The sequence below is a fragment of the Antennarius striatus genome, chromosome 10 (assembly GCF_040054535.1).
Source record: "Antennarius striatus isolate MH-2024 chromosome 10, ASM4005453v1, whole genome shotgun sequence".
NCBI lineage: Eukaryota > Metazoa > Chordata > Actinopteri > Lophiiformes > Antennariidae > Antennarius > Antennarius striatus.
The window spans coordinates 18,735,199-18,757,286 of record NC_090785.1 but is presented as its reverse complement, the minus strand read 5'-3'; the positions used below and the strand labels follow the sequence as shown (position 1 = coordinate 18,757,286).

Here is a 22,088-nt window from a genome sequence, read left to right as displayed (position 1 = left end):
GAATATTTAAAGTAACTAACTGTGACATACAGGCTCACAGAAATGTTTGTGTAACAATGGAAGAGACGTTCTATTAAATAATGAAGTACTTTCGATACTTAAGGTAAAATATTTTCAACTCGTAGCTTTTATTTTGAACAAATACTTCTTTAACTTCCTTTACTTCTAAACATTTTAAACCACTATGCTGTAGGTAATTGGAAGGGTTTTTTTTAAATAATTTTGGTTGACTTTAAATTTAAAGTAATCGAAAATACTGTATGTGATGACCGCCATGAGGTGTTCCTGTCGTCAGGGAACACGTCCGGACGCACTGCGCGTCCTGAGCTCATCCGCTCGCTTTTATCCCCTCCGTCAAGGCCGCGCGCTGCTGAGGGACCGGGGGGCGTGTCCCATGTGGGCGGGGCTATCCGTGGGCGAGGTAACAAATTGCAATGAGGACGCAGCTGTTCCATTTTAATTTGGCATTCATTCTAATCCCAATCCCCCTCCAGCAACTTCTTACAATGAAGACTTTACCTTCTGAGTCCCGCGAAGAGCGAGGCGTGAGAAAGGTGATCCTGCTGCAGTGATCCCCGTGAAAAGTTTCCACGGTCACCATCTAGTAATATGTTTTTTGTGTTGTGATCTTTTATAGGTATCCAAACCCCAGATGGAGAAACGCAGACGAGATCGGATCAACGACAGTCTGGAGAAGTTACGACTCCTGATGGTGGACAACACCCAAGATGAGGTAAAAAGAAAAACCCCGCGCATCACGCATTTCACGCGTGATTCAAGTAAACAAACATAATAAAACACATTTATTTCTTCACTCAGAACATGAAGAACCCAAAAGTGGGGAAGGCAGAGATTCTGGAGAGCGTTGTCGAATTCCTCAAGACAGAAAAGGATGTGGGGAAAGGTCAGCGCGCCGTGAAGAAAGCCCAGCCCACGGAGCAGAGACCGTTACGCGTGGCCGAGGACAGCTACCGGGAAGGCATGAAGTCGTGCATGCTGAGGGTCAGCCAATTCATCGCCACCAAGAGCCAGGAACTGATGGAAGCCGGTGGGGATGCGGGCCAGGCCTCTCCTCCGGAGCCCAAGGCCCACTCGTCGCCCCCTGTGTCCGTCCGCAGGGCGCTGATCCCGGCTGCTGTGGGGGGTTGTGTCGCTGCTTCTCCTCCAGGCCTGATCTCACATGACGGGATCGGCCATTCATACCTGACCCAGGTGCAGCGTCACCACTACGACCCCCACAGGATGTTCTCACCTACATCTGCCGCCCCCATGCCCCTCAGTGATCCCTGGAGGCCGTGGCCGCAGTGACGGGGCTTTTACGTTTTGGCTATACTATGAATGAAGGACTGAAAAAAAAAAATCTATTTTATTAATTTTTCTGTTTTTTTTCTGGTTTATACAGGGGGCAATCCCCCCACCATTATTTTTGCGTTTTTCTATTTCTTCTTGTTCCTTTGCTTTGTTTGGCTTTAATTTACTTTAAACTGATAATTTCCTTTATTGTGTAAAACATTTTTTGCTTGATCAAGTTTAGATTTTTATAATTCTTTGATCTGAGGGCTCTTTTTAGTCTATTTGGGACACGGTAATGATGTCTGCTGTGCTTGTTGAATCCAAATAAAGGAACCTCTCCCTTATCTGATTCCTGATCATTTCACTTCTACAGAAGCCAATTTGTTGTGAATGCGCGTCTCTAAAGCGCGGGTTTCACACGTACGTTATCAGTGATAGGGCTGCTGAACAGGAGTGGGGGGTCGGCTGTTGTGTTTTCAAATGCAGATGCTCATTATCACACTGGATGGAATCAGAACACTCGGTGTGGCAGCAGCCGATGGAAGGACCCGGTTTCAGAGTCGAAACCGGTTTATGTAACAGTAGTGCCCCCCCTTCCCCCCAGTAAGACATCATGGGGGGGGGGGGGGGGTTCCAGACTGGATGGGACCAACGGGGTGACATGTTGATGGCCCAATATGCATATCTGTAAAAGCATGAAAGGAGTCCACCCCCCACTGATGAGAGAAACCCCTACCCTGACTTGGAGTGCGATCTGATCAGGAGTCAGGGTGTGTTAGGAGGTTAAATGGTCAAAGTAACTCTAAAAATAAAAGCAAAAAACAGTTCAAATAAAATGTAGAATGAAACGTGTGTGTGTGTGTGTTTCATTTCAAAAACGAACTCGTAAAAATTGTTGATGTGAAATAAAGTGCTCCTGACTGAAAGTCACTTATCCGGGAAAAGTTGTTTTTCAAATGCGCAGAATGTTGAGAAATATTTAAAGAGACTTCTCAGAATAACAAATTTACATGATAGGTAGATGGATTTTTGATTTTTAAAAGCACGCAAAATAAAAGAGATTCACGCAAAAATGAATTCACATTCAATAACAGATAATAGTATAAAAATAAACGAACCTATAAACAAAATATAAATACTGTAAATTAAACTAACCAATGACTGAACAGAAGTTCCTCACTCAACACGGAACATAAGACATAAACTTCCTATCGTAGATAGATAGGAAGTTTAAAATCACTCCATTGTTTCTTATGTGTTTAAAACCAAGAAAGAATTTAATTTATTAAATGTATTAATCGCGAGGGAAATTCCGTCAACAATCCAGATTATTTCTTTTTTGGTCGATTGTTTGGTTAATTGTTAATAGTTTAAATAATTTCTCCTCGGGATAAATAAAGGTTCATCCATATCATCTGTTTTGCAGAAAATCAAGTTTCATCCCGAATTTTTTAAAAAATAGTCAGGCTCCATCCTCATCATAGTCAGGCGTTTTGTTCGGTAGATGATTGTAATCTGAATTAAGTAATTGATTTACTATCAGAGGATTGATCAGGGAAGGAAAAGGCCTGATGAAGCGCATTTCTTACTGGATGTGTGAAGATTTAATGAGAATATTTTTCCATTAAAATCCTGTTCGGCGGTCCAGTGGGTGAATTTCTTCTGATGGTCTGAAGACGTCCTCCAGTCCAGCAGGTGTCGGTCCACTGAGGATCTCAGCAGGATGCTCTCTTGTTCAAACATCCCTGGAGAAAAACCCCACGGGAATAAGTAAATCAAAGAGAGAGGAAAAGAATTAGTTTAAGGTTTAATCTGAGATCAAAATGAGGATTAGTCTAAATTAAACAATTGGATTGATCCAAAAGTCGGAGAGACTGTTTATTTAAATACAAACAGAAAAGAAGATCAATCCCAGATAATTATAAATCAATTGAAATAGGAAGACTTTTGTTCGGGTTGCTGCTGAATATTTAAATCAGCTCTTATTTCTGGACCTGTTAGTTTCGTCACATCAGCGCCAGCTTCATAAACAGGAAGTAACCAATCAGTGATCGATCAAACATGACACAGTGATCGAAACGAACCAGGATGTTTTCTATAAGATGATTGTATTCCCTGTGTCCTGATGCAGATGTTCCATCAGAGGATCCGGATCGACCCACTCCAGACGCTCCAGCAGCCACGCTCTATGGAAACAGCTGTAATGACGTCACACCTCAGCTGTGAACGCGTTTGGCGCAATCTGCGCGCCATGGGGGGGGGGGGGGGGGCAGGCACGTGTGCAGTGTTATTATCCCGCGTGTCTGGAGTGATGGGCGTGACACGCGAACTTGGATTCATTCTGTGGAATGAAACGTGTCAGTCATTCATGTTGTCACAGGATGAGTGAATAAACCTGTTAAACGTGAATTTTCATTTATTAAATATTGGTTCTCATGAATTTTCTTGGTGTTAGTAAAAAAATACAAATTAAAACACCACAGTGATCCTACATGACACAAACACCTATTATCTGATCAATCAGAAAAGCTTAAGGCTTCCAGTTCAGATGGTTTTGGGGTTCAGAGCCTTCAGTAATCTGGGTTTGATTATTCATACTGCCTAAACCCTCCGCTGGTGGGTCACACCGGGACCTTCACTGAGAACAAAGCCACACTGCTGGGCTTTTCTTCACCGCTGGCCGTTTGGGATGTCAGTGACTGGACAACATCTGTTCCAGCAGCCTCCAGCCTGCCCCCGCAATCAGACCAGAAACAAAAACGTCCCATATATGAAAAACATGTTTATTAGGAACAACAGGCAAGTTACAGGAATAATGCTGCAAATGAACCCCAAGACACAAGCAGAGTTGAGTTACTGCCTGGGGTTCGCGTTCACTGGTGATGCGGGTGTGTCCGCTGCAGCTGGATCTCTGGTCAGACTTTACCCACGGGGAGGCCCTGAGCTCTCTGGTACTCCTGCTGCAAACTGGACAAGACTTCTCGTTGATGCTGGCCCTTCTTGTCCATGTCATTCAGCAGCGTGTCGTACCTTTGTCTGTCATAAAAGGGGGGAGAAAAAGAATAATTTAATCAAGAACGCCACCATGAAACGCATTTGACCACATTCAGGTTTCAAAAAATCCATTGGTGAAAATGAGAATGAAATGATCGATTCTGATTACATCACAAATGAAAAACACCTAAAACTACACATGTGAGGTCCCATCCTGTTGGTCCTGAAGTCCGTTAAGGTGCTTACTTTGCATACTGTCTCCACAAATAAGAGCTGTGTGCTCCTGTAACCTCAGGGACAGAACAAGCGCCAGCAGGAAAGCTCCATTATTCTTCATCCTACAAAACTCTACATGTGAGTATGACAGCACGGCTGAATCATACTCCAAAAACCAAAATGACCCTTTTATAAATGCTGTCATCAGATGCCATCACTGTCCTGCTGCTTTTAAAGACTACAGACCGCATGTGCGGGATATTTAGGACACACTTTTCACAGCTGATGAAGGCGGGGGAAATAAAGTGCTTGATACACCTCTGATTTTGTAAGTTTTCCCACTTATGAGGAATGGAGAGGTCGGAAATTTTCATCCTAGCTACACTTCAAATGGACCTGGTTGATCCACCTGAAGAGAGCTGGGAGGACGGTCTGAAAGGTGGCGTTGTGGGGTAAACCCTGCAGCGTACGCCAGGTCCCCCTGCTCAGACCAGCACATGTTCAGGCCCATCTTCAGTGGGATAATCCAGAGGAATGAGAGGTCATGTGGTCAGGTGAGACCACAATAGAACCTTCTGGTATAAAGTCATTATGTCTAGAGGAGCAAGAATGACCTAGAACCCCAAGGAGGGGAAAACATCTTTGGTGGTGCTTTTCTGTGAGGACTGGATGACTGCACCTAGTGGATGGGAGAACGGATGGGGCCGTGGATCCCAACATCCTCCTTCCCTCAGTAAGAGCACTGAAGATGGGTCGGGGCTGGCATCGACCCAAAACACAGAGCCAGGGCAACAAGGAGTGGCTCCATGAAAAACACCTCAACTTCCAGGAGTTCCCTAGCCCATCCACAGACCTGATATATAGGTAATTGTAAATAAACACAGCTTCAGTGACTCACATCTCTCCGTTGATGTACTCCAGCCTCTTTGTGACAGTCACTTTAGCCTCATCCAGGTCTTGTTTCACTAATACTGGGCCGATGAGTTTATAAACTGTGTTTGAGTTATCCAGCAGATCCAACTCCTGTGAAGACAGATATAACATATTTAACAAAAAACACTCTTAAACAAGCTAACCACGCCTTATAAAAGGAAAGGAAAGTGTTGGTTACCTCTTTGACGATGCTGTTCTCCGTCAGCTGCGTCTCCAGCTTCTGTCTGGCTGACATGCTTTTGCTAATATCTAAACAGACATTCATTAGTCAGTAGAGGTAATAATAAATTTACAATCTGTCTGACTTATAAAAATAAAAATAAAAAATCACTCTAATAGCATATATGAATTATAAAACATTAATTTAGCCTATGGCTAGCTCTCCTAGATCAACCAGGTCCTAGCATGGTTAGTTAGCTCCTCACTACAGTAGAGCACACTAGCTCTACGGAGAACAACGCTGATAGTGGACACGTACCTTTTTGAATCTGTGTATATTTGTCTAATTCTGCTTTCAGTTTCTTTTGAACGCCGTCTGCCATGTTGGTGTCTTATCAATGTAGCGTTGTAGACCAAAATAAGATGCTAAATATACTTCTGACATGAAGGCTCTGCGTTAGCTTACAGGAAACGGAAGCTTCGCAACGGATTTTCTATGATCCTTTCAAAATAAGAGCCCAAGTCATTCATTCAGGAAACACGAATGAAAGTAAGCGTTAATACTCCAAACAGTATGGGTATTTCAAATTGGTTTGAAATTTACTTGCTGCATGTATTCTGTACACGTGTAAATATATAGTACAGGTGCATTTATATGTCTGTTATTTTTTAATCGATGGCCGTGTTCTGCCTCTATGTGTCGTGTTTTTACGACATCGCTTTACGACACTCAACGAACTAATGTCTCTGATTCAAGATGGCGTCGTCGTTCTGGAAAGGAGTTGTCGGCGTAGGACTTTTTGCTTTAGCCCATGCGGCGTTTTCGGCGGCACAGCGTGAGTGTAATTTCGGGGACTGACAAAAACACCCTTCACTGTTTTTTTAATCTCAACATAATGTGTTTATCACGAAGTAGGTTAGTAATACACGGAGTTGGGCCTTGCCTTTCTGGCTAGCATCATGCTAACCAGGAGCTAGCTTAGCTTCGCCCTTTCAGACTCATTCGTAGGTTTAAATGTTGCGTTGAATGGAATGCGTTTTAAAGATGGTCAAATGCAGATTCGTGCATTTTTGCAGCTTAGCTGACTTCAACTCCACAACACACAGGGAATTCATATTCAGTTGTTTGAAAACGAGTTGCTAAAACGAATTTCTCCTTCCAGATCGGTCATATATGCGGCTCACAGAGAAGGAAAACGAGACGCTACCAATTGATGTGAGTAACATTCAGGACATTACTGTCATTTTTAATGTTCATTATTTTGACAACAACCCCCTAAGACCTGCTAATATTATTCTCACCATTGGTGTTTGGCTTTATTTTTCAGATTGTTTTACAGACCCTGTTATCGTTTGTGATGACCTGTTACGGCATTGTGCACATTGCAGGGGAGTTCAGAGACATGGACGCCTCCTCTGAGCTCAAAAATAAGTAAGCTGGGTTATTCTGCTCACTCTTACTCTATTGATAATTATTTTCTCTTCAGCCACGTTGGAAGTAATGTCATAAATCATCTGTATTCTAACAGTACATAAAAGCAACTCCCCCAGAGTTGCTTTTGTGGCCAGAGTATCATGAGAACCAAATGCCTTGCCTCCTGTTATCTTACACACCGTGGACATCTTTAACAAGTATATTGAACCAAACATGAGCCATAAAAGATCGATAATGTTATAGAGTATTAAATAACTTATTCTAACAACAGTATAACAATAGGAAATCTACAAATATTACACATGCATGGTTTAACTGTAGAGTTCATGAGCAACATTCAGATTCAGGGAAAAGAACGATTTAGCAGCTGCTTACCAGTGTGTGCAGTATAAGATGAATAGCTGCATAATGACGAGAGATGATGGCACGATTTCCACGGAAGACTCGTACATCTGTCTGTTCAGCATGAGACACAATAGATTGACTCAAACACATTGTGTAGAAATTAGAATGAAAAAGTGAACCTTTATCACAATATCAGCAGAAATACTAAAATTCCCAGGATTTGGGGAGAATGATTGCAATTGACAAAATTCAGTTTGTAATCTTGTAAAACAAGAAAATTGTTTATCAGGTAATTAAAAAAAGGTCCTTGATGCTGGATATATAGTATCTAAAATATTGTGCTCATGCTCAATCTGAACATTGGTTTATATATATTTTTATAGCTCCTGATTATTAACAGATTCTGTGTTTCAAGTGCCCCAAACACAGCAGGTTATTACAACATGATCCTGGCACTGGGAATTAGATTATTCTAACGTATTTTTATTTTATACATTTGTTAAGCGTCAAGTAAGTGACAATTAAAAAAACCACTAGCACCTGTCTTGTAGAATTAATTCTCATTGTTCCAAACCGTATGTGTGAGATGTCACTGTGTGAAAGCAGTCACTTTCTTCAGGACTATGTTGAGAATGTGAAATGTCAGCTACAGTATGTCTTTATCCTTGTTTTTCCAGAACGTTTGATACACTGAGGAACCACCCATCCTTTTACCTCTTCAACCACCGTGGTCGTGTGCTATTCCACTCCCCAGAGGAGGAACCTTCCTCTGCATACAACCAGCAAGCTCTTCCCAATCCCATAAGGCTACGCAAACTGGAGCATTTGCACTGAGACTGGTCTCCCTGCCTGTAACATAATCAGATATGTTTCTGTTAGACGGAGGGGACAAAGTGAGAATTCATCTTCCTCTACTTTGTATTTGTAAATAAACTAATATGCTGTCCATTAAGGCATCTCCTTAGAAGTGGGTTCCACCATATTCAACACTGACTGTGCCAACCCTTCAATATTTCAAGCAAATTTGTTTGTATATAGATCATGTAACAGATTCAGAGTCTTAAGATACACATCCACATTTTTCTTGCCCTTTCTGAAATGGTTTGAGATACTCCCATCCGTGTCTTTTATATGAGGGACATAATGAAGTCTAATGGATTAGTTTCACTTCAACACGTCAGTCTTCAGCAGCTATCGGGTCAAGATTCTGTCAGCTGAAACACATTTTCATTCATGAATTTAGGACTTCTTGTTTTTATGATTTCCCAGAAGCACAGAAGTTAATTTCTACATCTTGTATGAACTAAAGAGTTTTGCATGACATGAAGTCAATGGAAGGAGAGATGTGAGAACAGAAATCACAAGGCAGCCGTTCAGATACTGTGAACACAAGTTGAAACGGGAAGAAATGGTACATTAGTTTGGGTGAAGTTTATTTTTCCTTCATTTGACATTTTGTTAAGATTCGTAAAGTTTTTAATTTAATAAAATGCATATTGATTTTACAAGGTGTCTGCATGTATTTTTTTTAATCCTATGTTCAGACTCTAGAATACTGCTTTTAGCAAGAGGGACCAGATCCCTGGTGTGAATGTAGGCGTACTGATAGTCCTCTCAGTCCTTCTCAGCCCTTTGTGGGAGACGAAAGTCTTATAGTTGTCATAAAAATGAGGTTTACCCGATGAGACCTACCTGTGTGACGTCACTGCTGCGCTGCTTCAGATTTCCAGCAGATGAAGTTCTCATATCGGCCTATAGGGGGCAGCAGAAGCTTTAACCTGCATGTTCAGGTTTAGCTACTGTTGCTGTGGCATTGAAACTTAATAGAGACTAATCATAAATGAAACTAATTCAGACGATTTCTGCTGAATGTATTGATCACCATGGATTTACTGAATGTCTTAAAACTGACATTATCAACCGACTTTTTCTGGTTAGATGTTTTACATCCTGTGGGTGAGCAACTCACTGAATGTACCAAGATAAAGTTCAGGATGACAAACAGATCTGACACGATTTACGTTATATAGCAAACTTTCTTCTTTATCAACATAAAAATTCAATAACTGTCCTGAAAAGACAGGAAACAACACTTGTGCACGTGTTGAGGTTTTGTAACATCACTTTCATGCAGACACAAAATACACCACACAACGAAATGTTTATTTTTGATTTATTTAAAAAGGAGTAAGTTAATAAAACTTTCTATTTCATATTTGTATTTAACAGCATACAAAATTGGTTTTAAAGAATTCAAAATATCTTTTGTACTCTGAAATAAACAAATTGACAAAAATAATCTCTATTCCTTATGAACATTAGAAAGTAGTGTACATCCGTCATAAAAACATGGAAAACAAGGGAGTGCTCACATGGGTTCATGTAACAGCAGCAGAGTGCAGAGAACCAGCTGATAAGAGTTCAACAACTGCTAATCGTTGTCTCAGCCGGACAGACGTAGACATTCTTCAGAATTAAGTTGATTCTGAGAATGAATTGAGTGTTTGTAGAGGAAGAACTACGGGACTCTGGGTCTAAGGAATAAATCTGATGGCTGCATTCTCAGGACTTGTATTGCTGTAATGACAGGAAACGGCTGAATGACGCTCGTCAATAAATCAGTAAACACAACTGTCTTGTGGAAGACGTTTCATGATGAGTCGATTTCCAATCCAAACATCTTTATACTTTTAGATCATATTATTAATACACAAAGTCAGATTAGTGAAACACCGGCCCAGTGACAACAACTAACCAGTTAACTGGGTTGAAAAACATGTGACTGACTTGATCTGGACTCGATCACTACGGCAACTATCTGGGGTTCACTGACATGACAATACACACATCATTTACACTGAGGTACCTTCTCCTTTAATACACACACACACATATATTTATAATGGTATATTTGCATCAATGTGATGTAGTACCTTCATTTATTTTGACTGATTTAGTCAAAAATAGACATTTTAACATGGTTAAAGTTTTATCGTTCATGACCTTTGAATTGAATTTAAGAAACATTGGCAGCATATTACAATTTTTTTTTTAACGACTGTAATATAAAATTACGTGATTGCTCATGTATAAAATGCATAATGTTCATCCTCTAATGCAACGGCAAACAGCATGAACAGCTTTGAAAATAGAAGCTAATGGCATCAGTTCGGTAAAGATAAGCATCAGTGATCGTTTACGAAGACATGATCAGTAGAACCAGAGTGGATGTGGGTGAGCAGCTGTTCACTGTTCACTATAAACTGGTGTGAAGGTGGAGCGTTTATTACTAACAGTCAGTCTTACAGTTTTCAGACCAGCTGAAGGAAAATTGAAGAATAATGACACGGAATGAATCATCTGTCTGTGTATTACGTGTGTGTGTGTGTGTGTGTGTGTGTGTGTGTATGTGAACCAAATAACTGTGCCGATACAGACAAAAGCCATGTGGATGTTTAAGGCATCTGTCAATATAAAGAGGATTATATTTCAAGTCTCTCCACTAATCCAGAGTGAATTTGTCCTGAAGGCCCTTCCTCCAGTTGAACCCTCCTCCTCCTCTTCCTCCTCTACTTCCTCCTCTGACAGGGTGTGGTGTAACAGATCAGGGGCAGTGGGAGTGTTTCCTATCAGTGCAGTATCCCCCCCTGCTGTAAACGAGGATGAGTCCTCTGGTGGTGAATCCTACAGGATGTATGTCTGGTGAAGTCCAGCCGTCGTCATCATGAACTGTGGGACACCGTGGGAAACGCTAACGGTGGGGAGTGCTTCTCCTCCACCTCGGTGAGGGCCACCTCCAACCTCTGGATCAGCACCCGCTTCTTGAACCTGTCAGAGAGGTGAAGGAGATGGAAGACTAAAAAAAACCTGCTCCCTGCTTTCACTGCAGAGGATGAGTTTTCATTGGTTCTCACCTGACAGCCTCTTTGATGGCGATCTGGATGAAGTACTTCTGAACGTTGACCGACCCCTTCACCTGCTGCAGCAGTCTGAATATGGCCTGGTAGTCTGGGGGAAACACGGGCAGAGATGAAACCCTTCCTTCAGCAGGTACACACACGCTGGAATGCCGTGGGGCGCCCCGAGGACTCGTACTCACTCTGCCCCGGTTTGCGGACCTCCTTGATGACGCAGCTCTTCAGCTCAGCCTGGCTGCCGTCGAGCGGGGCGATGAAGATGGGTTCCAGCACCGCGGGGACGCCTTCAGAGTCATCCAGCTGGTTCTGTGGACTCAGTCGCTTGCAGTTGTGTTTGTCCTCCTCTATCTGCTCGTCCAGGAGGTCCTCCATCAGTCTGTCCTCCGTCGGGCTGAAGTCGTCTCCCCGATCAGCTGCCCCCAGCCCCAGCTTCTCCTCTAAGCCCAGTAAGGACGGGTTTCCTGCGACAGAGTCCAGCTCAGACGGCCACATGTCATCCGACTCAGGCCTGAGAATCCCGTCACCGTTACTCTCAGCTACCATCATGCTGTTGCCGTCTACTCCTGTGTGAAACGATGAAGTCAGTTTCCTTCTGTGCATGTTCCCCAATCAGTTCCTTTAAGTTATTTTAACAGTTATGTTAAGATACGGCTAAATAATCTAACCTTTGTGCTGTGGGACGGATTTCAGGAGGTTCTGCTGTCCTTGAACGCCTCCTGGGCTCTTTCCCACCATCACATGGTTGGTGCTCGCCGGTGGGGTCTGTGGTCGCCTCAGCAACGGGGACATACTACGTCTTCTCTTCATCGTCGTACCCGAGTTTGGATCACCGGAATTTCCTCTTTTCTTATTCTGAGGGCCCGCGACGAACTCGTCTGCCTCGTCGATCATCATCCCCTGGTTCAAACACATGACAGTACAGAGAATGGATGGAGCCGCCGCGTTCTGTGTGGTCCAACACACCAACAATGGTTTGTGTTGATGCGTCTCTACCTTCTTATCCTGCTTGAACGGGTTCCCAAACGTGTGCAGGCGTTTAGGCTGGTCCGGGTCGATCTCTCTCAGGGGAGACGGCATCATTTTGAGGTACTCTTGATAATTTCCCATCTGAGCCACAGGGATGCTGTGAAGATAGTCTGACAAACACAACAAATACTGTCACAGACAATAAACACGATGTCACTATTTGATAGATTCTGCGTTGTGTTCGCTCTACATTTTGTTTTAAATATTTTCCTATAGTTGTGTTTAGGCGCAGCAGTACCACTTCTAAAAGACAGGACAGCGTTTGTGTGCTGATCAGCGAGCAACAGCAACCACTGAATCTGATTAGTTCCTGACTACTGAGGTACAGATGAATGCTGACCTTTGAAAGTCTGTTTTTCCCTGCAGTGAGTTTGTGGACCCAGAGGAGCGGTAAGAAAAGAATGAGCCCTTAATGTACAAAATGCATGAATAAAGTCTGCAGCCTCTCAGTTCACGTTTGTTTTCCTGAGCTACGGGGAAGATGAGGGGGTGAGTCCAGAACAGGCAGCAGGAGGAAGGAGGGAAACAAACACAGTCACTGCTGCAGGATTAAGGTCTGGAAACTGAGCAGGAAACTTTAACAGCTGAAGAGATTTTTTTGTTATTGACGCTGTATAATTGTAATTTACGGTGTTGTTATTTTGCTGGTGGACCACCTTTTTATGCTGCAAGTGTGTGTTTCTCTTTGTGTGGAACAAACTCTACAGCAAACAGCTCAACCTGCAATTACAGCCGTTGCTGTTAAAAGGCTGAAGGCCAACAAATAGAGACCCAAAAAAATATTCTGCCACATATGAAAAAGTCAATCTGTTTCTAATAAATGTGGACTCCTGGACATTAAACTCAGTCTGGCGTTAATTTAAATCTTTGGATCCAATCTATGAAAACTATAAAGTGGACTAACTTTGTTGCAGCAGAGCCTGATGTGAGCCAAAAAAGGAGCCTTTATGACATTCAGTTTCTGGCTCAGGGAGCCTAAAGCTGTGGTGTTGGATGACACAGGCTCTTTATGATGAGGTAGTTATTACCCATAGATAATGAGGCTAATTTACTCTGAATAAAATTTACTAAAACTCAGAGACGCTATCCCCCTGAGTCGTAGCTCGTGACCCACTGGAGGCGTGTGGCACGTCTGTGACTCTTCCCTCTCTCATTGTCTTCTTTTTAGTGTTTTGTTTGGTGCATTTGAGTGTCGTTCTTCAGGTGGTGGTGTGTCGTTACAAGACAACATCCAGACTACATAAAACTGTAGGGACCAGGTTTCATGTTGTGTCTCTTTGGCCTCAGCCTGTCACATAAAACAAAATTTTACTTTACCAGTTTTTACTTTTGCCAGTTTTATGAATGCAAGTTTAACACTTTTTAATTCTAGACTCATCTGATGGTTTATCTCAACTAAAAGTTCATCTGAACTTCATTACTTTTGTCTTTTTGTATATCCCTGTACAATTTTTGATTTATTATTGCACTACAAACTGAAGGATCTCATACCTTCGTCTTGACCTCGGATCAGTTTTTGTGAGGTCCGTAGTAAATTGGAGCGCATCCGGGTGAGTTGGTCGAGAAGGTTCCGTCGCGGGATGTCGTAGGCATTTCTATAAGCTTGAGGTTTTACTTCCTGTGGACACATCATTGTGTCAAAGAAAGGACACCATTCAGCTGTTCAGCTTTTCTTTAATGTTCTGTCTTAAACTACCTTGGTGAGCAGGGCGATCTGGAAACCAGCAAACTCTTTCAGATTGATGTCCGCCAGGCGAAGGGGCCCCTCCCCAGTGATCCCCTGCAGCAGCTCCTTGAAGTCCCGCCGGTGGGCTAGAGAGAGCAAGCTGGAGTGGTTCTTCACCTTTATACCGGTTTCCTGGGGAGCCTTCTTCCCCACAGACACGATCAGACGATCTGATTCCATCTTTGCCTTCATGTGGAAAACAGCGAGAGAAATGCAGCATTTTACAACCGTCTGGTCTGCATGCGTCAAAAAGATGGAGCGTATAGACCCACCAAACCATTCATCCTACTGCTGTAACTCCTCTGAGCCCTTTTACAAATGATTTATTGTTTCATACATGTGTTATACATATAAGTATAATCCATCTTCTACGACTTCTTGACCACACGAAATGTGTTTTCTTCATGGGGATGATTTTATATTACTTTTGTCTTTAAAGCAAAGACCCACAGATTTATACAAATATAGTTTGTCAGTTCCTCATCTGACTGACTAAACTTTTCTAGCGCCACCGGAACCATTTTAAAACTCTAAGCTTCATTGTTTGAGTTGCTGTCTTGTGTATTTTGGAGTTTCCATGGAAACCTTTACCTGCTGGCTGAGCTTCTTCAGGTAGGAGATAACGCTGTAGCTCAGGCCACAGTCCAGGGTGTCAGCAATGAGGTTAGGCGCTCCCATCATCCTCAGTGCCTTCTTTAAGGGCTGTCAGGAGAAAACAAGCAGAAACAGATGACCTCAGTTATGTGGCAAAAAAACCCAACATAAATCCAGGTGAGACAAAGTGTTGGTTTACCATGAGGAAGTATGGAGGCATTGTCTTCAGGTACATCTCAAAGGCCTGCCGCCACTTCAGGTTTGGTTTGAGTTTGTGCACTTTAAATAAATCATCTGAAAGAGAAGAAAAGGAATCACTGAACTATCTGCATCTCCTCTGCCTGCTCATCATCATCATCATCATCATCATCATCATCATCATCATCATCATCATCCAGGTTGTATTATAAGATCACCTCTTATTTAAATTGCTGTAAATATTCATATTACTTATGATTATGTTCACGTCTTGTGACAGCTGTGGGGACAAACCACAGGAAAGATAACTTTGGCATCAGCTCAGACTGACAACCCCGTGAGTTGTGCATGTCTCACCAAGCAGGGGTAGAACAACGGGGTAGTTGTAAGGCATGACAAACAGGTTGACACAGGTGAGCGTGGTGCTGGCTTTCAGGTAGCCAAACGGCTGCCCCAGGTCGTTTTGCTTTGCGCTGCTGCTGACAAACACCTGCCAAATTAAAAAGTCAATATCACCTTCATTTCCGAGTCTCAAAGTTAAACTTCAGGAAACCTTTGTAGATGAATGCCCAGTAAACACGAAATGAAAATCATAACTAATTCACCCTAAAAAACAACAAACAAATGTGAAAGTGTTTTCAACAAAACAAGCAGCTTCTTTATTTCTGGTTTTCAGAAAAGCCCCCGAGGCAACAGAGGCGACACTAAAAACAAGCAAACAATTCTGAAGGGTGTGTGAATATCTAACATACCTGCCAGCACATGTGTGGAGACTTTCTTTCCAAAATGTACTGGGTGAGTGGCGATGGCTCCAGTTCGTACTTGTCAAATGGGAGCTTGTCGATAACCATGGGCTCACAGTCGACACAAGAGAAACGCACCACGGGGTGTGCAGAGCGGGGCGGCTGGGGGGAGGAAGAGGAGGAGGAAAGGTAGATTCATGAAGGACGTAAAACAAACAAAACTTATTCAGAGGTGACCTGCAGACTGACAGGCGTTCCCTCTCCTCACCAGAGTAGGAGAGTTCTGGTCCGGCCAGAAGGACTCCGGGATGGGCCAGTGCCCCACAGGAACCCCCGTCTTTGGATTTGGTCTGACGTAGATGAGTTTGTGGCAGCTGTGCCACGGCTGTTGGCTGAAGGATGAAACAGGACGACTCGGCTCCAAGGGGTTGTCTGGAAAAGAAAAGAGGTACCTCAGCGGGTAGAACGCCATCCAGAATGAACCACATTCAATGCAAACCATGAATGGGAGAAGCACTGCTGAACATTTACACCATGAATTTACGAATGCAAACTATTCTGAAAACAGGATTTCTACCCACTAGGCGGATCCCTTCCAAAAACTCACCTTCCCCAATGGAAGGTGGATCTGGGCCCGTCTTCTCAAAATTAATCACGACACCACTCTGAACCTTCTGGACCAGAGACTCGAGGCATTGGTTCAGCATCCTCTGTGTCCGAACACAATACGATCGCCCTGGAAACAGGAGGCACGACTATCGTACACGACTGAACCAATTATGAGGGTTAGGAACCACAAATAAGAAGGAGTACAGATGTCAGTACAGATATATTTATGTATTTACAGTACTGACCTCCGGTGACTTCACACATCTGTGTGATGGAGGACTCGTCTGTGGGGACGCTGCCCAGCTGCTCGTTGTCTGGCGCGGCAGCTCCTGGCAGCCTCAGCACCAACGCAAACAGACGCTGGTCCCAACGGAAGGGCTCTTTGGTCAGCTCGCTGCCCGCCAGGGGGGAGTTCAGGGGCAAGTGCAGCTGGAAGATGGGCAGTCAGGAGAGAACCACAATGAACAAAGTCTACACAGACCACATCAGCACGACTGCACGTGTCTGTGTTCTCACCTCATCTGGCACCCCGGAGCTGTATGTCAGCTTGTTCCCATCAGTGATGGTGATGATCACCGATGGCTCAAGGAAGAAGGGGTTACGACCCTGAGAGAGAAACAAACCAGTTCAGAACAGAGTGACCCTGGTTGTTCTGAATAATAATAATAATAATAATAATAATAATAATAATAACAATAATAATAATGGGGATGGCAGAGCCGTAGGCATCTACATTGCATCGCGCTAAAAGAACAAGTTGTTGGGGGACAATAACTTCTGATCATTCTGTTTCTGAACAATAACTTTGTTTGGGGGTCTGCGTCTCAGAGAGAAATCCTGTTTAGAGTACAGGTACACAGTTTGGAGTTCTGTTGGACTTAAACTCTACCACACAGCCTGGATACTTTTATAATGTTAGAATCTGGTAGCTGTAATCTGCAGCGTGTCCTTGTTCAGGACAGAGTGTGTGTGCAGTAGGAGTCAGCTGGTCTAATTCAAACAGGCAGGAACAACGCAAACACCCCGTAACATCGCTGGAGGAATTTACATCTGCCTCCAAGCAGAATAGCGGATGACAGCACTGAGAGACAGCGAGCTGCAATCAGAAGTCAGTCGTGTCTTCTTAGTTTCCATTTAAATAAATGAACGCCATCTGAAAGCTTTTTCACAACTATCATCAAATCTTACATTCATCCAGGTAATGTCTATATACAGTAGATTGCGTGGGCTGCCAATATCAAGAAGGCCTTGATTTACTCTGTTGTGAAACACTCATGTTGTACAGAGTTAAAAAGCAGCCTTAGCATGATTTTCTCTTGGGTACGTAAGTTTCTTCACTTCTGTCATTTTATTAGACATTGTCTGGGCTTGAAAGCAGCTGATTTTAAACATTCTATACTTCAGTCTAATTAGAACAACATAATTAAAGGTGTCCAGTGAGTTGTTAAAAGAAATCATTCATCTTAAGTGAATGAATTAATCATTATCAGCAAATTCTTCAAATTCTTTACATAACATTGCATTTTGGCATCATTTTTGATTTATCTATTCATTATTTTATCAATTATTTTACTTTTTTAAAAATTATTTCTTTTAAATTAAACTTAAAAATTTTACTTAATATGTCTCAATTTCTTGAAAATTATTTCAGGGAATTAGTTCCTGAAATACAAAATGCCTGGAAATTACTCTCATTTGACCAAGAATCACTCGCTATAATGAATTAAAAATTCAAAACTGTTAATTTCAGCTCTCATTGAAATCACTGCTAAACCTTTCAAATACTATAACTGAAATCTTTGTGTCACCACTTCCTTCCTATAACAACAGGTGTGACCTCTGCCAGAGGTTAATGCAGAGCAGGACACCAGCTTTAAATACCTGTCCATAGTTGTCGATGCCGGAGACGAGGCGGTTGAGGTTAAGCAGGTCGAAGGCTGTGCGTAGAGCGTGGCCTAAAGTCGTCAGCCCAGACGCCTGCAGGTTCTTCAGCTCACACATGAAGGTGGCATGATTCTCCTTCCACCCGGCCTGCAGACAAACAGGGACAGCAGGGGAGGCCTGGAGTCACAGCGTAAGGCTGACAGTCACAAAACAAAGTCAATTCATTCCAACAGACACCCATACTAGGCAGCTGTAAAAAACAACAACTATATGAGATGCTTACTGACAGCCACGACCTGATTCTTGTCACCTTTGATAAAAGCAGCTTCGATCTGAGCCATCACCTGATTCTGTGCAGCATCACACGATGCTGAAAATAAATCTCTGGTAATAGAGGATAATGTTGCTGAAACGCAGATCCTCCTTTGAGTTGGATGGTGATGTTTAATGAAGAGTCTCATTTCACTCATAACAAACATCCAAAAATACACGTCTCATAGCAGCCTGTGCTCTCCTGACAGGGATGCCCCATAGAGATGGTGTGGCTGTGTAAACGCCCCCGGATGTCTCTCCAGTGGACAAGTGTACTTTACTGATGCAGCTCCAAACTTAATCTATGGATGAGCTGAGAGTTTACCACTTCCTCTACCAATAGAAACACAGACAGGTGGAAAACAGATCAAACCTGATCAACATGTGTCTCCAGATGAGTTTATTTCAAGTGTTGTGTGAAGAACAGTCAGTAAATATTGAACATACAAGCAGCATCTCAAAGCAACACTTAATACGGAAACGCAATTATAAGAGGTGTGGATAGATAAACAATAATGCAGACTCAGCTCAGTAGAAATGTAAGACTTAGCTTGCGTTCAATAATTCACACTCCATTTTTTCTGTGACAACCTCCTTTCTCTCCCTCTACATTAACAATTTATTAATCTGTATCTCCGTGATCACAGCAGACCCATCCTGCGTACCCTTGTCTTTCTGATCATCATCCTCAACACACACAGCAGGCAGAAATAACAAAGCAGAAGGCAACAGAGGCAGAGGAAGCAGGCGGAAGAGGAGGTGAGGACAGAGTGAACAAGGAGGGGAAAGCCCTTCAGATATCAGCACAGAATAAGAAGCTGGATTATTTGTCTATGATGTCATATTAATGTTTCATCTGGATGCATGAATAATCTGACCTGCAGCACATCAAGGTCAATGACTGAGACAAATATGAAAGGGACATGATTGTCATGATCCACCCGTGACATGTTGTCATGAGACTAATATTACACACACAGACCACTGCAGTAACAGGATTACACAATAAAAATGACCCACAAAGTTGCAGAAAAGTTAACTCAAAGCATATCAAATATAGAGCCTGATCATCTGACACTGATGTGAATTCCCTCATTTAAAAATCTAATTACTGAAACTAAACTACGCTGTAACTAGTAAATATATCATCCAAAAGTTTATAAGGAAAGCAAACTGCTCAATGGGTCCTGCAGCACTGATAACAAGGGATTGAGAGAGATTGTGTTGGGAGGAGTTGAATATTGTTTTTACTCTAAGTTAAAACCAACATACTGTATTTCTAAATCTACGCCACATACTGGAGTAGATCATGGACTTATGGGGATAATGAGCACTAGGGGCTGCATTTATTGGGCATGAAAACCTCAGTGAGAAATGTGGGCTAGCTCATAAAATACATTAATGTGGACAGTTTTGCAGACTTGAAACCACTGACATGATTGGAGTGCTTCACAGGTTGTCTGTTGTGTCTTGAAAACGGGTCTATTTCCTGGCCCGTGATGCTCGGAACGGCGGAAGGATAAACAATTATTAATTGTTCTTATTTTCTTCTACAGAACCCGCATTCTAACTGTGATGAAGGGGGTTCATCAACTTTCAGTCTGGTTTGGCCAATGGCTGTGCGTGAATGATGGGGTGGGAGGGGTCCAAAGTGAGTGGCAGGCGTGTTGACCAATGAATTTATTACACTTTCAAAAAAAAGACTGACATCATCGGTGATCGTAAATCTCTCCGCCTCCATCTCAACGCCTGAGACTTTTCTCAACACAAAAGCAAAATGTCTGCTGGACGTGTCGGAGGCTATGATTCTCCGGGTCTGCGGATATTTGGAGCAGAAAAAAAATCCTACCCGATACTGACTACAAACCAAAAGGACAATAAAGTGTCTCTGACAGAAAAATACGTTCGAGTAGTCGAGTGTGAACATGACATCAGTGGCTAATTACCTTCACTCCGTACGGCGGCTCATCGAATGTAACTAGCATGTACCTGTCGCCTCTACTAGCCGGATCTCGAGCACGCAGCTGTCAAAAAAGAAAACCAAAACAACATGTATTAATTTCCACCAGTCTTGCTCAAGGAACCCTATGCTCTCTAAAGGTGTACACTTGCTGAAAAAGTCGGGGTAAAATAATTCTTTACCTTCATAAAGACCTCAACCGCGCCTTTAGCAACGTCCAGATACGTCGTACCCAAATAAGTGCGCTGATTCATAGAGGCAGACGTGTCTAGCAGGAAAAGTAAAATAGGCATTTTAAATGTAAAGCCGCGATTTTATGCTTTTCTAAAATAACTGTCACCCATATATGAGCTATAGTGCGGCAGAACGGTTCACACATGTGTATATATATTTGTTATAATAAGCCCCCCTCCACAAGAGGGCCGCTGCCTCTATTATGTCCCTAGCTGCCTTAATGCTCTGGGTTAGCTCGCGCTGTTCAACTTCTGTTCCCAACCGTACGACACGCCCCTTTCCCCACGCCTACACGCGATTGGCTGAGCCTGACTTCGTTGACCACACCCACCTTTATGATAATACTGTATAACGAGGTGAAGACGATTTGCATCCGCTTTCCCTTCTAGTTTTGTTTATGATGTTTAAAAGTATGGCCTATTACACACACACACACACACACACACACACACACACACACACACACACACACACACACACACACACACACACACACACAGGATGCGGATCATAAAACAGCCCCTCCACTTGGATTGCAGCCAGACTGCTGATGGCTGTAACTGCATATGGATTGTATTCACATACTTTGCTATTCGTTTCCTATTCGTACACCCCCTCCCCCCAATCCACACCCTTTCCACGCATTATCCCACTATCTCTGTTTTTGTTGCTCGGGGGTCACTCCCTTGCGGTGTTCAAGGCGCCATATAAGATAAATCCCTCTTACCAAGTAAAAACATGGACATTGTTTACATCTGTGAATCAAGCGTCTGACAATGGAATCACCCACTACAAGTCTGACACATTCAAAACATACAAAAAGGCATACACAAATCTATCTATCTATCTATCTATCTATCTATCTATCTATCTATCTATCTATCTATCTATCTATCTATCTATCTATCTATCTATCTATCTATCTATCTATCTATCTATCTATCTATCTATCTATCTATCTATCTATCTATCTATCTATAAGATGTAAGATGAGGCGTAGTTAATACTTAATACAACAAAACTTGCATTGATTTAATAGTCAGTGGAAAGTTATATCTGCTAAAACCAGACACGACGATACTACATGCCATACATCAAATTTATTCACACTGCTGCCATTGAAAAATAATTGATTGAGAATAAAAGTGATCAATCAAAACTTGTTATATAAATGGACGTCAAATTCAAACAGACACAACAGCTAATGCTATTTTAAGGGCTGTACCATGTTAAATATTAAATAAAAATCAATGCAATTCATTATATTGATAATAATTTTAAATAAATACGCGCAAGCAACTTTGAGCTCCTTTCTACTATTAGCAGCATGAATCATGTTATTACTGTTATCAGTGTTTCAGATCACCACTAACTGGACGCTCCCGGGGACAAATGGACGTCATGTAATTATTATTATTATTATTATTATTATTATTATTATTATTATTATTATTATTATTATTATTATTATTATTATTATTATTATTATTATTATTATTATTATTATTAT

At 42.3% G+C, this 22,088-nt stretch overlaps 4 protein-coding genes across 4 annotated transcripts; 2 read left to right on the top strand and 2 right to left on the bottom strand.

The window, feature by feature from the left end:
- The first annotated feature begins 506 nt into the window (after positions 1-506).
- her5 (hairy-related 5) lies at positions 507-1,308 on the top strand. Its single transcript, XM_068324841.1, has 3 exons — positions 507-554; positions 638-733; positions 820-1,308. The coding sequence occupies exons 1-3, from the start codon at positions 507-509 to the stop codon at positions 1,306-1,308; spliced, it is 633 nt and encodes a 210-aa protein (XP_068180942.1).
- A 2,752-nt stretch (positions 1,309-4,060) lies between these two features.
- pfdn6 (prefoldin subunit 6) lies at positions 4,061-6,071 on the bottom strand. The gene is made up of 4 exons (XM_068325993.1): positions 5,915-6,071; positions 5,615-5,685; positions 5,402-5,526; positions 4,061-4,329 (listed from the first exon to the last, which is right to left on the bottom strand). The coding sequence occupies exons 1-4, from the start codon at positions 5,976-5,978 to the stop codon at positions 4,209-4,211; spliced, it is 381 nt and encodes a 126-aa protein (XP_068182094.1). The 5' UTR covers positions 5,979-6,071; the 3' UTR covers positions 4,061-4,208.
- Positions 6,072-6,326: 255 nt separating this feature from the next.
- mmgt1 (membrane magnesium transporter 1) lies at positions 6,327-8,877 on the top strand. The gene is made up of 4 exons (XM_068325934.1): positions 6,327-6,431; positions 6,759-6,811; positions 6,924-7,027; positions 8,053-8,877. The coding sequence occupies exons 1-4, from the start codon at positions 6,353-6,355 to the stop codon at positions 8,207-8,209; spliced, it is 393 nt and encodes a 130-aa protein (XP_068182035.1). The 5' UTR covers positions 6,327-6,352; the 3' UTR covers positions 8,210-8,877.
- A 664-nt stretch (positions 8,878-9,541) lies between these two features.
- On the bottom strand, positions 9,542-20,786 carry ints6l (integrator complex subunit 6 like). The gene is made up of 18 exons (XM_068326276.1): positions 20,527-20,786; positions 20,331-20,408; positions 18,070-18,219; positions 16,705-16,794; positions 16,434-16,617; positions 16,187-16,315; positions 15,848-16,011; positions 15,589-15,741; positions 15,194-15,326; positions 14,838-14,932; positions 14,636-14,746; positions 14,015-14,230; positions 13,810-13,936; positions 12,286-12,428; positions 11,958-12,189; positions 11,475-11,855; positions 11,290-11,383; positions 9,542-11,203 (listed from the first exon to the last, which is right to left on the bottom strand). The coding sequence occupies exons 1-18, from the start codon at positions 20,635-20,637 to the stop codon at positions 11,098-11,100; spliced, it is 2,697 nt and encodes an 898-aa protein (XP_068182377.1). The 5' UTR covers positions 20,638-20,786; the 3' UTR covers positions 9,542-11,097.
- Positions 20,787-22,088: the final 1,302 nt, after the last annotated feature.

Excerpts from the sequence above, each read along its gene's own strand:
- her5 (XM_068324841.1), top strand. The coding sequence starts at position 507 with ATGAAGACTTTACCTTCTGAGTCCCGCGAAGAGCGAGGCGTGAGAAAG. Across the intron at positions 555-637 it reads AAGAGCGAGGCGTGAGAAAG|GTATCCAAACCCCAGATGGA; the intron begins GTGATCCTGCTG and ends GATCTTTTATAG. Across the intron at positions 734-819 it reads TGGACAACACCCAAGATGAG|AACATGAAGAACCCAAAAGT; the intron begins GTAAAAAGAAAA and ends TTCTTCACTCAG.
- ints6l (XM_068326276.1), bottom strand. The coding sequence starts at position 20,637 with ATGCCTATTTTACTTTTCCTGCTAGACACGTCTGCCTCTATGAATCAG. Across the intron at positions 16,795-18,069 it reads GCATCGACAACTATGGACAG|GGTCGTAACCCCTTCTTCCT; the intron begins GTATTTAAAGCT and ends TTTCTCTCTCAG. Across the intron at positions 15,742-15,847 it reads ACCAGAACTCTCCTACTCTG|CCGCCCCGCTCTGCACACCC; the intron begins GTGAGGAGAGGG and ends TCCTCCCCCCAG.
- pfdn6 (XM_068325993.1), bottom strand. The coding sequence starts at position 5,978 with ATGGCAGACGGCGTTCAAAAGAAACTGAAAGCAGAATTAGACAAATAT. Across the intron at positions 5,527-5,614 it reads AGAACAGCATCGTCAAAGAG|GAGTTGGATCTGCTGGATAA; the intron begins GTAACCAACACT and ends CTGTCTTCACAG. Across the intron at positions 4,330-5,401 it reads GAGTACATCAACGGAGAGAT|ACAAAGGTACGACACGCTGC; the intron begins GTGAGTCACTGA and ends CTTTTATGACAG.
- mmgt1 (XM_068325934.1), top strand. The coding sequence starts at position 6,353 with ATGGCGTCGTCGTTCTGGAAAGGAGTTGTCGGCGTAGGACTTTTTGCT. Across the intron at positions 6,812-6,923 it reads ACGAGACGCTACCAATTGAT|ATTGTTTTACAGACCCTGTT; the intron begins GTGAGTAACATT and ends TTTATTTTTCAG. Across the intron at positions 7,028-8,052 it reads TCCTCTGAGCTCAAAAATAA|AACGTTTGATACACTGAGGA; the intron begins GTAAGCTGGGTT and ends TTGTTTTTCCAG.